This window comes from Bombyx mandarina, chromosome 18, assembly GCF_030267445.1.
Source record: "Bombyx mandarina strain Sakado chromosome 18, ASM3026744v2".
NCBI lineage: Eukaryota > Metazoa > Arthropoda > Insecta > Lepidoptera > Bombycidae > Bombyx > Bombyx mandarina.
Window position 1 is genome coordinate 3,788,663 of NC_143224.1, and position 17,571 is coordinate 3,806,233.

The 17,571-nt window shown below is 41.4% G+C and overlaps 2 protein-coding genes across 20 annotated transcripts in view; one reads left to right on the top strand and one right to left on the bottom strand.

The window, feature by feature from the left end:
• Positions 1-2,385: 2,385 nt before the first annotated feature.
• LOC149500944 (uncharacterized) lies at positions 2,386-10,404 on the top strand. The gene is made up of 3 exons (XM_089734978.1): positions 2,386-2,597; positions 8,985-9,098; positions 9,831-10,404. The coding sequence occupies exons 2-3, from the start codon at positions 8,996-8,998 to the stop codon at positions 9,908-9,910; spliced, it is 183 nt and encodes a 60-aa protein (XP_089591104.1). The 5' UTR covers positions 2,386-2,597; positions 8,985-8,995; the 3' UTR covers positions 9,911-10,404.
• A 243-nt stretch (positions 10,405-10,647) lies between these two features.
• LOC114244342 (uncharacterized protein CG43867) overlaps positions 10,648-17,571 on the bottom strand; it is a 376,703-nt gene continuing 369,779 nt past the window's right edge. For all 19 annotated transcript variants that reach the window (XM_089734981.1, XM_089734982.1, XM_089734985.1 and 16 more), the window contains 5 exons: positions 17,287-17,458; positions 16,783-16,912; positions 15,838-15,969; positions 14,224-14,304; positions 10,648-13,838 (listed from right to left, as the gene is read on the bottom strand). In XM_089734981.1, the coding sequence (XP_089591107.1) occupies positions 13,458-13,838; positions 14,224-14,304; positions 15,838-15,969; positions 16,783-16,912; positions 17,287-17,458 (896 nt within the window). In that variant the 3' untranslated portion in view covers positions 10,648-13,457. The remainder of the gene's footprint in view (positions 13,839-14,223; positions 14,305-15,837; positions 15,970-16,782; positions 16,913-17,286; positions 17,459-17,571) is intronic.

Here is a 17,571-nt window from a genome sequence, read left to right on the forward strand (position 1 = left end):
AATTACAAAACTAGACAGTTACATTTGAAGAAAAAAAATTTTGTTTAGTCTATGGTCAAATAGAAAATTTGTTATTGTTTGTAAGTCTATTATTTTTTATCAACAGCCTATTTCGTTGTTAGAAAACGTGACGTGAAGACGTAGTTACCGTGGTTCAGGGCCGCTAAGGACTTCTCGTGTGAAGAAGGAAATGCTCTTGTGGCTGAAAAGTGTAGTCCACACTAGAGGGTCCATTATTAGGACATTCGATTTCTTTTGCATTCAAATTTGTAACTGTCTACGTTTTCGATATTCCTGCCTCTAAATAAATTATTATGACATAACTAACTTATTCCTACAACTATTTAGTTGCCGTTTCATTTAGCATTTAGCTTTTCCCATTTTTTTATTATTTGTCTATTCATTTACACACAACAAAGTAATTTACTTCTAAAATATACTTCAATATATTATTATGTTTGATGTAATACTTACAAAACTTTATTTCTGTATGTAGAATTAAAATAAATATATTATATGTATTGACAACGTCTTTGGATTTGACACAAATAATTAGCATGTAGATAACTTTTACAATATTATTCGTTCTTATTACTCTCGAATTGTAATTTTGTGTAACAAATATGAAAAGATATTGTGCGTAATAAATATATGTAGTAATAAGGAAACCCTTCTTCATTGTATGTAAACATAGAAATTTTTTTTTGTGAAGTTGGTAACATTATCTTTTTTATATTTAGAAAATGGTAGAAAATTTAATCATCCTTTATTATTATGATAGTTAAATTGGATGACCAAAAAAATACTCTTGTTTGCAGGAGGTTCCGTGATGATACTAAGACTAGAAATAATTTCATATTCCTCATAAGACTATCTACAAAAATTAAATATAAATTGCGCAGAATTAAGAATCCATACTATTTCTATTAGGATAGTTGTTAATTCACCACGGATAACCCCGAAATAATTAAGGCAAAAATATACAAAAAAATTTTTTCTATTTACATTTATTGTGGTTCGATTCAAAACGTCTACGGTCTGATATTGGAATATCGAAACGTAATGAAATTTCAATCTTATTTCGATTCACAAAAAGTACACATGAGATTTCATATAAATTTTAAATTCTATTGAAAACTTTCATCACTTTTCTCGAATGCGCTCGCTACAGTGACGCGTACATTACCGCTCCGGTTCGGCGCATCTAAATTCTAAAGCGTATAAAACGCAACATGTATTAGAAACACGATATCACCTCTAAAACGTTATCTAATGTTATTTTAGAACATTTCCTGGCATTACCTAAACAGTCGATAGTGTCGATATATTCGTCTCTGTCGCTCTTACAATTTTCTACAAAGGAGCGAAGAAGACGAATATATCTATGAGTTTTCATTATTAGGTCGTGCATTGTAAAAAGATTCAGATCAAACTTATATCCTAAACACTTATTTAGAAATTTGTCATATTCGTTGATGATCTTATATTTATGAATCAGTCCATCGATTTTATACAAAGATCTCATTGCAGATCTTACGAATTAATTGAGATAACTCGTTTTAATTAATTTTGTCTCACTAATTTAATGTTTGTCACTTACAACAAATCAATTTTATCATATAATTAGTTAATTATGAATATCGAGAGAGATAATCGTGAGTATTTATTTACGTTTGTCATTAATAATGATAATTTATTTAAAAAAATATTATTAATTTTATTAAGAAATGAACAGTTAGGTGATATAAATATAAGAATTATCAAAGTAAATTAATTACCTAGCTTACGGTAAAACAAAATAAAATAAAAATATCTATTATAATTTTGAGAAAAAAAAAACATGGTTTATAATTAATTATTGTTCCAGATAGTCCATTGTCCCTGGTGTAAAGTAGTTTACTTATTTAACTTAAAACTAACTTACATTAAAATGAAATAATAAATCGAAATAAACGTTATTATAAAATTATAATAATAATTATCTATTAGAGTAAATTCAGATATAATCTCGATTATTTGAAGCTAAAAAAATCTGAGGTAATCGATAAACTAACTTCGTTTTTAATTTCGATTGTCTTAGTTGTATTTCTGATGGAATGATATCATTATGTTTGCTGCACTAGATTCCGACAAATGACTTCTAAAGCAGACGACAATATTTATACGAGTGTTGGACTCCCTACACCACTTGCGGGGGCGTTAATGACGAGAATCTTTGTGGGGGTGAGAAATAATAATGTTAATTTTAAATGCCCAGCGAAGCGGACGGGTACAGTTAGTTTGTCTATAAAAGTTTTTCTTTCTTTGTTTTATTTTGAGGTCTACACAACAAATCTATCGAATCATTATTACATTTAAATGAAATTTAAATATTTACTTCTATTAAAAAACACATTTTTATTAGGTCGAAGGAGCCTTCATTCAAGGTGTGGGATACTTCACGTGCGAAAAGCTAGTGTATGACAAGGCAACAGGCAAACTACTGACGAATAGATCGCTGACGTACCACGTTCCTCTCTGCCAGGACATACCTATTGTTTACAATGTGAAACTGAGACACAACCAGAAAAATACAAAGGGTGTATTGGGAGCTAAAAGTGAGTTTGGATTATATTTTTATTTAATTATATTTAGCCCGCTCCGGCTCTGCACGGATCTTTTACAAAAATTTCAACGATTTTTTTTTATTGCTTAGTTGGTTGGACGAGCTCACAGCCCACCTGTTGTTAAGTGGTTACTGGAGCGCATAGACATCTACAACGTAAATGCGCCACCCTACTTGAGATATGAGTTCTAAGGTCTCAGTACAGTTACAACGGCTGCCCCGCCCTTCAAACCGAAACGCATTACTGCTTCACGGCAGAAATAGGCAGGGTGGCGGTACCTACCGGTGCGGACTCACTACCACCAGTAAACCACCAGTATTTGACGTTGTTTTATTTTTTTAAATAAAATGACACTCAGGGATTGGGTTTTTAAATTTAAACATAAATCTACATTTAAACTATTTAAAATGCGCTGAAACAAGTTCGATTAACGTTTATTTGCATTTAATTCATTAACAATGACTTTAATTTGTGCATTTTCTAATATATATATTCTTTTAATTAAATTTAGAATACCCATTTAAACAATGGGTAATCTTAAGTCTATTTTTAGGTCTATAATAATTACGCTAAGTATTAGGTACTTGTGCGAGTCTAATATTTACGTTGTTTTTCGTTCACCGTCGAAGCCTTTCGTGAACATATTACTGGTGGTAGGACCTCTTGTGAGTCCGCACGGGTAGGTACCACCGCCACGCCTATTTCTGCCGTGAAGCAGTAATGCGTTTCGGCTTGAAGGGTGGGGCAGCCGTTGTAACTATACTGAGACCTTAGAACTTATATCTCAAGGTGGGTAGCGCATTTACGTTGTAGATGTCTATGGGCTCTAGACTATGGAAACTTGTGTTAAGTATATACATATTTCATATAAAAAATTATACATGCCTGTGGGATTCGAAAACTGGCACAGTAGGATCGCTTCTTACGAGTACACCATTCCGATAGAGGCACCCGTCACGTGCGGACGTGCTCATCGTCCACTCGATCGCCCGGTCTTTGTTCGCCCGGCTTTTGTTAGCCCGGCCATTGTTCGCGCGGCCTGTGTTCGTGATACATCTGCCGACCAAGTGTGTTTCCTGGAAGCTTTTATTTGTTTTGTTTTAGTTATTTTTGTGTTCGTGGAACATTTGCCGACAAAGTGTTTTCCTGCAAGTATTTATTTGTTTTGCTTCTTTTTGTAATTTCTGTTTTGTTGTGCTTTTTCTTTGTCCTGTAGTAATCGCGCCGCATTGCCACCTGTGTTCAATAGAACCGCTCAGGTCCGAGAAGTTGGGGCCTCGCCGCAAGGCGAGTGTTTTCAAGACCCGGGGCCGCCCCACCTGGGTACTCAGCGATCATGGACGCTGTATTCGTGGAATTCCTCCGACTTCGTCACCCACAGCTCGCCTCAGAGTTTCTGGCTTTCAAGGCCAATCACACTGCGAGCTCTCTCGAAGACTCCGCCGTGCTCGCTGCTCCTGCGTCGCCTTCGTGCAAAGCGTCTACATCGAGCACCGCAGCCTCCGTCGTGCCTGCCGTTCCCGCGTCGCCTATACTGGCGAGTAAAACTACTGCGTCGTCCGCCGTGGCCACCGTTCCAGCAGCGCGATCATCCGCGGCCTCCGTCGCGCCCTCCAAAACTCCTGCTTGTAGGTCACCTGCGCCCGCCTCCTCGTCCTCCGACTCTGACTCGGAGATGGAGGTCGACCTCGCCCCCGCCTCATCGACGGATGGATTCACCCTGGTACAAAAGGGTAAGAAGCGTGCCGCGGAGTCTCGAGCTCTCGCGGCCGCTAAAATTAGCAAAGCCGCGAACGCGTCGCGCCCCCGCCCTCAGACTCCCGTTGCGCCTCCAGCCCGTGCCACTCCGTCGCCGCGACCGGTGGCGCAATCTAAAACTCAGACCCCTCCCCCGGTTATCCTTCAAGAGAAGGCAGCTTGGGACCGAGTTTCCCTGGCCCTTAAGGCCAAAAATATTAATTTTGCCAGCGCCCGTAATCTCGCCAACGGGATTCAAATAAAAGTAACGACACCCGACGACCATAGGGCCCTCTCAAGTTACCTCCGAAAGGAGCGTATAAGTTTCCACACTTATACGCTCCAGGAGGAGCGCGAACTCCGCGTTGTCATACGTGGAATCCCGAAGGAGCTAGATGCCGATCTCGTCAAGGCAGATCTGATAGAACAAGGCCTACCAGTAAATTCCGTGCACCGCATGCACACCGGCCGCGGTAGGGAGCCATACAATATGGTTTTAGTCGCCCTCCAGCCTACCCCCGAGGGTAAGCAAATTTTTAACATTCGGACCGTCTGTAGGCTCTCCGGTATTGCCGTCGAAGTCCCCCATAAAAAAGGCACTCCTAGTCAGTGCCATAACTGCCAACTGTACGGGCACTCTTCCCGTAACTGTCACGCGCGCCCCCGATGTGTTAAGTGTTTGGGCGATCACGCCACGGCCCTCTGCGCTCGCGACCAAAAAACCGCGACGGAACCGCCTAGCTGTGTCCTGTGCCGAACACAAGGTCACCCCGCGAACTACCGTGGATGCCCCCGAGCTCCAAAAATAAATCGCCGCGTCGCCCGTCAAAACCGCCTCCGAGCTTCCGGCCCAGACATCAAAGCCACGGTACCCTCTGTGCCGAAGGCTAAGCCTGCTTTCGTGCCGGCGTCGGTGCCCAGCGTCTCGGCTTGGGCTAAACCGTTGCCGTACACGAACACGGCTACAACTCTCTCCCCCGCGACTCGTCCCACCCCCGCGATACGTCCCTCCCCCGCGACCTGCCCTCCGACCGCGTCCGAAAATCTCGCTCTAGCGATTGACTTTTTTCAGTCGATCAACTTTGAGCGTGTTAACGCTTTGGGTGACGCCATTCGCGCCGCCTCCACTGCACAACATTTCATCGCCGTTGTGCAAGAATACGCTGACGTATACGCGTCGTTAAATACGTACGTCCTCCCCTCACTCCGCCGGTAATCAATGGCGTACATTAGTAGAATAAAACCCTTATCCGTAACAATAGGATTTTTTAACGCTTACGGTCTCGCAAATCAACGTGATCAGGTTTGTGATTTTTTGCGTGACCATCAAATTGACATTTTCTTAGTGCAGGAGACCCTACTTAAGCCCGCGCGCCGTGACCCTAAAATCGCGAACTATAACATGGTCAGGAACGACAGGCTCTCTGCCCGTGGTGGTGGTATCGTTATTTACTATAGAAGAGCCCTGCATTGCGTCCCGCTCGATCCTCCCGCGCTCGCTAATATCGAAGCATCAGTGTGCCGAATCTCACTGACGGGACACGCGCCGATCGTTATCGCGTCCGTTTATCTTCCACCGGATAAGATCGTTCTAAGCAGTGATATTGAGGCGCTGCTCGGTATGGGGAGCTCTGTCATTCTGGCGGGCGACCTAAATTGTAAACACATCAGGTGGAACTCACACACCACAACCCCGAATGGCAGGCGGCTTGACGCGTTAGTCGATGATCTCGCCTTCGATATCGTCGCTCCGTTAACCCCGACTCACTACCCGCTAAATATCGCGCATCGCCCGGATATACTCGACATAGCGTTATTAAAAAACGTAACTCTGCGCTTACACTCGATCGAAGTAGTTTCAGAGTTAGATTCAGACCACCGTCCCGTCGTCATGAAGCTCGGTCGCGCTCCCGATTCCGTTCCCGTCACGAGGACTGTGGTGGATTGGCACACGCTGGGCATCAGCCTGGCTGAATCTGATCCACCATCGCTCCCGTTTAACCCGGACTCTACCCCGTCTCCTCAGGATACCGCTGAAGCCATAGACATCTTAACATCACACATCACCTCGACATTAGATAGGTCATCGAAACAAGTTGTAGCGGAGGACTTCCTTCACCGCTTCAAATTGTCCGACGATATTAGGGAACTCCTTAGAGCTAAGAACGCCTCGATACGCGCCTACGACAGGTATCCTACCGCGGAAAATCGTATTCGAACGCGTGCCCTACAACGCGACGTAAAGTCTCGCATCGCCGAAGTCCGAGATGCCAGATGGTCTGATTTCTTAGAAGGACTCGCGCCCTCCCAAAGGTCTTACTACCGCTTAGCTCGTACTCTCAAATCGGATACGGTAGTAACTATGCCCCCCCTCGTAGGCCCCTCAGGCCGACTCGCGGCCTTTGATGATGACGAAAAAGCAGAGCTGCTGGCCGATACATTGCAAACCCAGTGCACGCCCAGCACTCAATCCGTGGACCCTGTTCATGTAGAATTAGTAGACAGTGAGGTAGAACGCAGAGCCTCCTTGCCACCCTCGGATGCGTTACCACCCGTCACCCCGATGGAAGTTAAAGACTTGATCAAAGACCTACGTCCTCGCAAGGCTCCCGGTTCCGACGGTATATCTAACCGCGTTATTAAACTTCTACCCGTCCAACTCATCGTGATGTTGGCATCTATTTTCAATGCCGCTATGGCGAACTGTATCTTTCCCGCGGTGTGGAAAGAAGCGGACGTTATCGGCATACATAAACCCGGTAAACCAAAAAATCATCCGACGAGCTACCGCCCGATTAGCCTCCTCATGTCTCTAGGCAAACTGTATGAGCGTCTGCTCTACAAGCGCCTCAGAGATTTCGTCTCATCCAAGGGCATTCTCATCGATGAACAATTCGGATTCCGTACAAATCATTCATGCGTTCAACAGGTGCACCGCCTCACGGAGCACATTCTTGTGGGGCTTAATCGACCAAAACCGTTATACACGGGAGCTCTCTTCTTCGACGTCGCAAAAGCGTTCGACAAAGTCTGGCACAATGGTTTGATTTTCAAACTATTCAACATGGGCGTGCCGGATAGTCTCGTGCTCATCATACGGGACTTCTTGTCGAACCGCTCTTTTCGATATCGAGTCGAGGGAACCCGCTCCTCCCCACGACCTCTCACAGCTGGAGTCCCGCAAGGCTCTGTCCTCTCACCCCTCCTATTTAGCTTATTCGTCAACGATATTCCCCGGTCGCCGCCGACCCATTTAGCTTTATTCGCCGACGACACGACTGTTTACTATTCTAGTAGAAATAAGTCCCTAATCGCGAAGAAGCTTCAGAGCGCAGCCCTAGCCCTAGGACAGTGGTTCCGAAAATGGCGCATAGACATCAACCCAGCGAAAAGTACTGCGGTGCTATTTCAGAGGGGAAGCTCCACACGGATTTCCTCCCGGATTAGGAGGAGGAATCTCACACCCCCGATTACTCTCTTTAGACAACCCATACCCTGGGCCAGGAAGGTCAAGTACCTGGGCGTTACCCTGGATGCATCGATGACATTCCGCCCGCATATAAAATCAGTCCGTGACCGTGCCGCGTTTATTCTCGGTAGACTCTACCCCATGATCTGTAAGCGGAGTAAAATGTCCCTTCGGAACAAGGTGACACTTTACAAAACTTGCATAAGGCCCGTCATGACTTACGCGAGTGTGGTGTTCGCTCACGCGGCCCGCACACACATAGACACCCTCCAATCCCTACAATCCCGCTTTTGCAGGTTAGCTGTCGGCGCTCCGTGGTTCGTGAGGAACGTTGACCTACACGACGACCTGGGCCTCGAATCAATTCGGAAATACATGAAGTCAGCGTCGGAACGATACTTCGATAAGGCTATGCGTCATGATAATCGCCTTATCGTTGCCGCCGCTGACTACTCTCCGAATCCTGATCATGCAGGAGCCAGTCACCGTCGACGCCCTAGACACGTCCTTACGGATCCATCAGATCCAATAACCTTTGCATTAGATGCCTTCAGCTCTAATACTAGGGGCAGGCTTAGGGACCCCGGTAACCGTACTCGTCGAACTCGACAAAGAGGTCGACGTGCAACCTAACCCATGCATCAGCCCGCTGAGTTTCTCGCCGGATCTTCTCAGCGGGTCGCGATTCCGATCCGGTAGTAGATTCATTCGCGAAACAATTGCTCTTGAGTTGTTAGGTCTCCTTCGGAGGCGCTCGGGCAGTTGTTAGCAAATCCCACCCCTCTTGGCTGAGCCTTAGCTCGCCCACCTGTCCTGGTGAAACTGGAAAGGCCTTCGGGCCACCAGTAATATTCAATCATAAAAAAAAAAAAAAAAAAATAAACGAGTACACCGAGCGCCTTATCATTTAGATAGTCTAACTAGTGACTGAAAGCCGACTTAAAAATAAAAAGAAGTTGCTGTAGTATTTTTGGGGGAAGCGGAATATTGGATCGGCAGTTTTTCTAAAGTGAATCGGCGCATAGTTAATATAAATCGACGGTCCAAATGTTCCGAACACACAATATGTAGATGTGGAAGCTTATTTTGAAGTTGTCGTTAGGGCGATTCGGGTTTTTAAAATTCTACATACCTACTCTCAAGCACATAGAAATAGTGTTCTTAAATTTCAGCATGTGGAGAAATGGGTATATGTACTGCTCACGGTATAACCCTGGCGCTCCGAGAATGCATCATGGCATCTAGAATCGATTCTGGTTACGATTCAACCCAATGGATTACAATTCGTAAGTGGAATTAATAACTTTTTAACCAGCTTCAAAAAAAGAAGTCGTTCTCAATTCGATTCTATTTTATGTGTGGTTAGTTCAGAACTTTGTTTCGGGGTGAACTGATTTCGGTGATTTGCTATTTGACGGCTGCTGCTTTTCACGTGACTCCATTCCAATTTTATCAAGATGTGACCAGTAGTTTTTTAGTTACCCTTGATAATGCATACCGAAGGATGAAATACTATTTGGTTTAAGCGACATTTCACTTAATACGCGTTATTTATCTTTGTAATTAAAGGTCCGTTATATTTGGTATTAGCATCAACAATTCGATGTTGCTAACTTTAATTATGTTTACCCCATTCAAATAGCTAAAGAAGTTTTTAGTCATGACATTTTTTATCTCACTCTATCTCTTTATTACTTCTCTTTAAGCTTTCAATGTAGAGTTAAAATAATGTCGCTTAAGCCGAATAGCTTTTCAGCCCTCGATATATAACTGTCTAGTTGACTACGTTGATAATAATAATAATATTCTCATTTTATTATGGCGAAATCGATTGTCTTTTGTTAAAATTTTATTATTTGTCCTTTAACTCAGTACCAAGGATGTTCTTGAATTCGGTTGTATTTCATTTTGAGTGTCATTGGTCACGTCGAGCGAACGATTTAAAATGTTTTAACAATGAAATTCTGTATCCAAATAATCTAATGTAAAAAAAAACATGGACTTGATTTTTTTTTCAGCTGTCCCTTATGACACAGAAGCAATATTAAAGGCCTTGGATGTCAAGTTAGAAGAGTTTGTCTTCACCGCCTCTGACTAGGATAACCAAGTTTTAATTGTTGTTAAAATTAGTGAAATTGTTGTATTAAAAAAAAAACTATTCAATTGTTTAGACAATTTTTTTTAGCCCCTAAAGGCCATTTATAACTTACGTCACAGGAATTTAGGACTTTTTAACCCTCTCCTCGTCTTTGTCACATTTTTATATCCCCACCCCTAGGATGTGACGTCACACAGTTTTCAATCTCATGCATGTATTTAAAAATAATAACAAAAAATATTTTGTTTCTCATTTTTGGTAATTAATATTTAATAAACTCTTCATAAAGTCAAATATTTCAGGTAACAGAGAAACCAAACGACTAATTTAGTTAGTATTTTAAATTTTAACACGTGACGTCACAAAACTTTTGCCCCGTTTCACAAAATCTGACTTTCGGGTGATATTCTCTCCTCCTTTAACGTGTGACGTAATTTATGGATGACCACTTATTATTATTAGTTGTTTAAATGAATAAAACTTTGTTCCAGTTATTTTGCTGTTTTTATTTATCTATTGCGTAGGTGGGTGGACGAGCTCACGGCCACCTGGTGTTAAGTGGTTACCGGAGCCCATAGACATTACGCATTACTGCTTCACGGCAGAAATAGGCCGGGTGGTGGTACCCACCCTTGCGGTCTTACAAGACGCCCTACCACCAGTAAAAAAGTTTCTGTTTTTTGGGAACTCATCATCAGAGGTCATAAGAACCTTCTAATTACAATGATACACAAAAATTCTTTAATACGTTTATTCCCGCATCGTCAAACAAAAGAATGGTCGTAAATTGCCTCATACAAAATGTTCACTTTAGGCCTAAAACACGAGGTTGATAATCTTAAAAACCAAAAAGAATTTTAATGAAAAATTAAAAGTGGAACTAATCACATAAATAAATAGTATGATGCTCTTATTATCAAAAGACGATAAAAGTTGAATGAATAAAGAAATCTTAGTTTTTTTTTCCTGTAAAATATACACAATCCTACATATAACATGTAATATTATATAAACAGTTACGTGTTGGGCAAAAAGTGCGATCCAAATATAATTTTATTTACTACATAGCGGACTACGCTCCACTACATGGCAACACCCAACTTTAGTTTTTATACCATAACTGTCATATTTTTAAATTTCGTATTTATATGATTAAAAATCAGTTTGTATATTATTTATTATCTGTGATGGAAACATTAGTTGAACGAAAAGTCCCTTCAATTGGTTTAAAAACTAAAATTGTGGGTCACACTCAGCACCAATTGGCCTTCGAAAGCGGATTGGTCAAATTACAAAACTAGACAGTTACATTTGAAGAAAAAAATTTTTGTTTAGTCTATGGTCAAATAGAAAATTTGTTATTGTTTGTAAGTCTATTATTTTTTATCAACAGCCTATTTCGTTGTTAGAAAACGTGACGTGAAGACGTAGTTACCGTGGTTCAGGGCCGCTAAGGACTTCTCGTGTGAAGAAGGAAATGCTCTTGTGGCTGAAAAGTGTAGTCCACACTAGAGGGTCCATTATTAGGACATTCGATTTCTTTTGCATTCAAATTTGTAACTGTCTACGTTTTCGATATTCCTGCCTCTAAATAAATTATTATGACATAACTAACTTATTCCTACAACTATTTAGTTGCCGTTTCATTTAGCATTTAGCTTTTCCCATTTTTTTATTATTTGGCTATTCATTTACACACAACAAAGTAATTTACTTCTAAAATATACTTCAATATATTATTATGTTTGATGTAATACTTACAAAACTTTATTTCTGTATGTAGAATTAAAATAAGTATATTATATGTATTGACAACGTCTTTGGATTTGACACAAATAAGTAGCATGTAGATAACTTTTACAATATTATTCGTTCTTATTACTCTCGAATTGTAATTTTGTGTAACAAATATGAAAAGATATTGTGCGTAATAAATATATGTAGTAATAAGGAAACCCTTCTTCATTGTATGTAAACATAGAATTTTTTTTTTGTGAAGTTGGTAACATTATCTTTGTTATATTTAGAAAATGGTAGAAAATTTAATCATCCTTTATTATTATGATAGTTAAATTGGATGACCAAAAAAATACTCTTGTTTGCAGGAGGTTCCGTGATGATACTAAGACTAGAAATAATTTCATATTCCTCATAAGACTATCTACAAAAATTAAATATAAATTGCGCAGAATTAAGAATCCATACTATTTCTATTAGGATAGTTGTTAATTCACCACGGATAACCCCGAAATAATTAAGGCAAAAATATACAAAAAAATATTTTCTATTTACATTTATTGTGGTTCGATTCAAAACGTCTACGGTCTGATATTGGAATATCGAAACGTAATGAAATTTCAATCTTATTTCGATTCACAAAAAGTACACATGAGATTTCATATAAATTTTAAATTCTATTGAAAACTTTCATCACTTTTCTCGAATGCGCTCGCTACAGTGACGCGTACATTACCGCTCCGGTTCGGCGCATCTAAATTCTAAAGCGTATAAAACGCAACATGTATTAGAAACACGATATCACCTCTAAAACGTTATCTAATGTTATTTTAGAACATTTCTTGGCATTACCTAAACAGTCAATAGTGTCGATATATTCGTCTCTGTCGCTCTTACAATTTTCTACAAAGGAGCGAAGAAGACGAATATATCTATGAGTTTTCATTATTAGGTCGTGCATTGTAAAAAGATTCAGATCAAACTTATATCCTAAACACTTATTTAGAAATTTGTCATATTCGTTGATGATCTTATATTTATGAATCAGTCCATCGATTTTATACAAAGATCTCATTGCAGATCTTACGAATTAATTGAGATAACTCGTTTTAATTAATTTTGTCTCACTAATTTAATGTTTGTCACTTACAACAAATCAATTTTATCATATAATTAGTTAATTATGAATATCGAGAGAGATAATCGTGAGTATTTATTTACGTTTGTCATTAATAATGTTTATTTATTTAAAAAAATATTATTATTTTTATTAAGAAATGAACAGTTAGGTGATATAAATATAAGAATTATCAAAGTAAATTAATTACCTAGCTTACGGTAAAACAAAATAAAATAAAAATATCTATTATAATTTTGAGAAAAAAAAAACATGGTTTATAATTAATTATTGTTCCAGATAGTCCATTGTCCCTGGTTTAAACTAGTTTACTTATTTAACTTAAAACTAACTTACATTAAAATGAAATAATAAATCGAAATAAACGTTATTATAAAATTATAATAATAATTATCTATTAGAGTAAATTCAGATATAATCTCGATTATTTGAAGCTAAAAAAATCTGAGGTAATCGATAAACTAACTTCGTTTTTAATTTCGATTGTCTTAGTTGTATTTCTGATGGAATGATATCATTATGTTTGCTGCACTAGATTCCGACAAATGACTTCTAAAGCAGACGACAATGCATTTGACTTATTTCTTGTGAAAACAAATTTCATACAAATGATATTTAGATCTGGATAGACACGAGAACGGCTGTGTAATGTTAGTCGTGAGCATAGTGAGCTCACGCGACCCCGGTGTCTTGTGTGTGGCTCCTCTTCTTCTCGCTTCTGTGGTGGTCGGGCGTGGACTTGAGTATGTCGGGCTGTCCGTGGGACAGCAGCCGGGCGTCCGCGTGCGGGTTGAAGGTGGAGGCGTGGGAGCTCAGCGTGAGCGTGGCGTTGCGCTCGGAGCCCAGCGTCATGGTGGTGGCGTGCGAGTTGAGCGTGTGGTGCGCGTGCGCGTGCGGGAGCGTGGAGGGGTTGGAGTGCGGGAGGGTGGAGGGGTGTTTGCGCACGGAGCGGTGGCTGCCGTGGCGGGAGAGGGACAGCTGGGGCGTGCACGTGGCCGGGTTGCGGAGCAGCGCGTTCTTGTAGTCCGCTATCAAGTGAGTCAGTTCGGCCATCTGGAAATTGTATTGACTATTAAATGGCTGAAGAAACACTTGTTTAATATCAATAAAATGTAATTTAATTAGAATTTTATTTAAATTTAAATTTCAAAGGCAATTAATGGCACCGAATCTTTATAAGGCAGTAATATATGAGATCTCCATGCCATTCCATGGCAATTCCATATTGACAGCGGAATGGGACTTCGGCTTCTGGAGCTTCTTACAATTACTTCCTACGATCGGTCTGTCTGTGACATTATCTTTGTCCTAACTTTCGATCAGTAATGAGCGACTGCTTCGCCGCACAATTATCGTATTGATCAGCTGCTATTCCTCCATCATGGAGACAATAATATGTAGCTTTAAACCTGTTTGTGGATTCTACGTAATTACTCACTTTGAGTTTATTGAGGCTGATCAGCATCTTGTGCACCGGACTCGTCGCGTCTTCGCCGTCAATCAACATCATGAGATCGTCCTGGAGAACATACAACAAATATAGCGGCAGGTCATGTTGTAACTTTGAACAATTCTAAGGCATATTACAGAACATGTAAATTCGCTTAAAGCCTTAGCGATAGGCAGCGGCTTGGCTCTGCCCCTGGCATTGCTGAAGTCCATGGGCGATGGTAACCACTCACCATCAGGTGGACAGTATGCTCGTCTGCCTAAAAAGGCCATAAAAAAAATGAGCTCACGGTCTAAGTGGCCATAACTGTCCATAGACATCAGTGCATGAGTGCAACCAGCCTTGACACATGAGGTTTCAATCGTATAGTACAACGGTTCTCCCACCCTTCAACCTGGAAGGCATTACTGGTTCTCGGCAGAAACGAGCCGGCTGATGGCACCCACCCCTGCAGACTCTAGTCGCTGTACCAGGGTCGAGCTGTGTGATGTTTGTCTCGTCAGGTTTTGCTTTTATCTTGTTTAACTCATTAAATTGTTTAAGTGTCGCGAAACAGTAGAAAAAATTACCATGTTTCGGCAAATAACGAGAATCAAATATTTTTTAACAGCTATGAAAAAAAAACTTATAGTATCGCAGGGTATAATATTGTAATAAAATTTTATGTCTTATTTTTAAGGGGGGAGTGATGTAGCGGGCTTAGCTTCGACAGTCTGTGTCGAGTCGTCGCACAATAAACAGGTTGCAAACTGTCGTGTCTTATTAATAATTATCACCCTGCATAATATCACACACGCTCATATAAGCACAGACTCAACAATATATTTGCTCTATAGCCCGGCCGCTAAGAGGAGGCGTTCGTGGCAAGTCTTTGCGACAGATGAACTAGTTTTGAAAGCAACAACGTTGAAGTTGCGTAGAACAGGTCTTATCACTTTATTTACCCTACAGGCGAATAATATTATTAAGAAATAAATCATAACGTCAACAAACATTCTTTGTCTTGAATTTCGTGTTGGATTATATTCTGTTGACGATCGGACAATAACGTCGTTATCACGGCCCACCTGGTGTGAAATGGTTTTCGGAGCCCATAGACATCTACAACGAAAATGCCGCCACCCACCTCGAGACATGAGCTCTAAAGTCTCCGTTTTTACAGTACACCGGCTGCCCCACCCTTCAAACCGAAACTAATTACTGCTTCACGGCAGAAATAGGCGGGGTGGTGGTACCTACCCGTGCGGGGTCACAAGACGCCTTACCATCAGTAATTACGCAGATTATAATTTTTGTGGAATTGATTTTTATTACACTATGGTTATTCCTTCATCGTGCAAGTCATTCGTCGTCATTTGTTAAGTGCGTATTTCATTAAAAAAATTGGTACCCGTCAGCGGGATTCGAACACCGGCACAGTCGTATCGCTAGATGCAAATACACCGGGCGTCTTATCCCGCAGGCCGAATTCAAAGTCGGAGACTTTAAAGTTTATCATTACACATATTCAGGCATTTAAACTACGTACAGCACTAACATCCTACCCGTGCGGACTCACAAGACGCCTTACCACTAGTGATGTGACAAACGAATATTGTTTACCTGTAATCCACCAAAGAGTCCGATAGAGGTGAGCGCGTACCGACCTATGACGGCCATGGAGGCGAGCTCCAGCACCGTGACGCCCTCCTCGGACACCGCCAGCCACACCATAGACAAGTCCGGCTGCTTTATCTGAAACAGTTCAGTCATTAACTAGATATTTTTGATGGGGATTTTATGACCTGGTAACTAAGACCTTTAAGTCATGTCTTATTTATTACATCGTCTCAAACTTTTTCGTCTGTGTGTTGCATGTCGCGTGACGGTCGGCCGCGGAGTAGGAATAAAGTGAAAGGCGCTCGTCAGAGCAGCCAAGACCAATATGGCGGCGCCTATAGTTCGCAGCAGCAGACCCTGTAGTGTATAGACTATTACTCATTTGTGCCAGTGCTCCACGTTATTTTGTTTGATTTTGTCAGTGTTTAATGTAAATGTTGTTTGTCAGCGTTAAATGTCTATAATGTGAAAAAAATATCGGTTGTCTGTAAAGTCGGTTTACTGACGATAGTTGAACGTGACAACGTCATAGGAAAATACTGATGGAATGGTTTCGTTTTTGAATTATCGCAATTATCGTTGCTATAAACTATTGACACCACATTCACTTTTCACTGAACTTCATACTTGACGAAAACATGTAAATGTATTGTTGTATAGCAGCTGTCCACGCGGATGCATCGCTCACTCAAGCAGGAGAGAGACAGATGTCGAACGCTGCCGAATGCGGAGGCCGATTGTGCCTCTTTGTCACTCCTTGCGCGCTCTCGCTTGCACTTCAAGCCTTAAATGGAACGCCTCAGAGCGAGGTAACGCCGCATGAGTCATGTTTTTTCGTGCGTCGAATTATAAGACGTCACGTCAAAAGTTACACTTTTACCGTGGTTTCGTAAAACCACACAATCCTTTTTTATGAATATTAAGTGTACATTGCTGGAAGGCACTCACTCTAGCTTGGAACAGCGTGGCTCCGAAGAACGGCCACTTCCTCGTGCAGTTGAGGTAGATCCGGACGCAATCCGATGTGCTCCTTCCTTTCAGCGCTATCCATTTCGAACGGAGTTTCTCTTCTAAATCTCTGTAGCAACAAGGAAGAGGACTTTATTTAACACGTTGAACGCCATGCAGCCTACCGGTGGGCTCAGCGTACTTATAACCATTCGAGCCAAGCAAAAATCGGTAATTTCTATCAACCTGAGACTTTCATTCTAAAATTTAGAAAATGCGATAATTTACACGGTGTCAAGGGTGCCAAGAGTGCCAGGGATGTCAATGGTGTCATAGGTGTCAGGGGTGTCAAGAGTGCCAGGGTGGTCCTTGGTATCAAGGGTGTCAGGGGTGTCAAGGATGTCAATAGTGTCAAGGGTGTCGTAGGTGTCAATGGTGTGAAAGGTGGCAAGGGTGTGAAGCTGTCAAGAGTGTCAAGGGGGTCTGTCGAGTTGGCGCGCGTACCTGAGCTGGTCGGCGGAGAGCGCGGCGCGGTACCGGTAGGGGTAGTAGCGGTGCGCGAGCGGCTGGTTGTGCAGCGCGTGGCCCGCCAGGTAGTCGCCCAGGTCCAGCTGCGCCATCAGCGCGCCCAGCTCCGCCGACAGCTCCCGGGTCACCGGGAAGCGACCCCCTACCACTGGGAAATACAGATATACACGATTTTATAATGCTTCAAACTGGATTAGATGGTATCCAGGAATTGAACAAAATGATAAAATTATATTTTTATAATTTTACTAGCTGAACCGG

What these genes read in the sequence shown, in the direction of transcription:
- LOC149500944 (XM_089734978.1), top strand. Translation starts at nt 8,996, where the DNA reads ATGGGTATATGTACTGCTCACGGTATAACCCTGGCGCTCCGAGAATGC. An exon ending in AACCCAATGGATTACAATTC is followed by an intron (nt 9,099 to 9,830) that starts GTAAGTGGAATT and finishes TTTTTTTTTCAG; the next exon opens with CTGTCCCTTATGACACAGAA.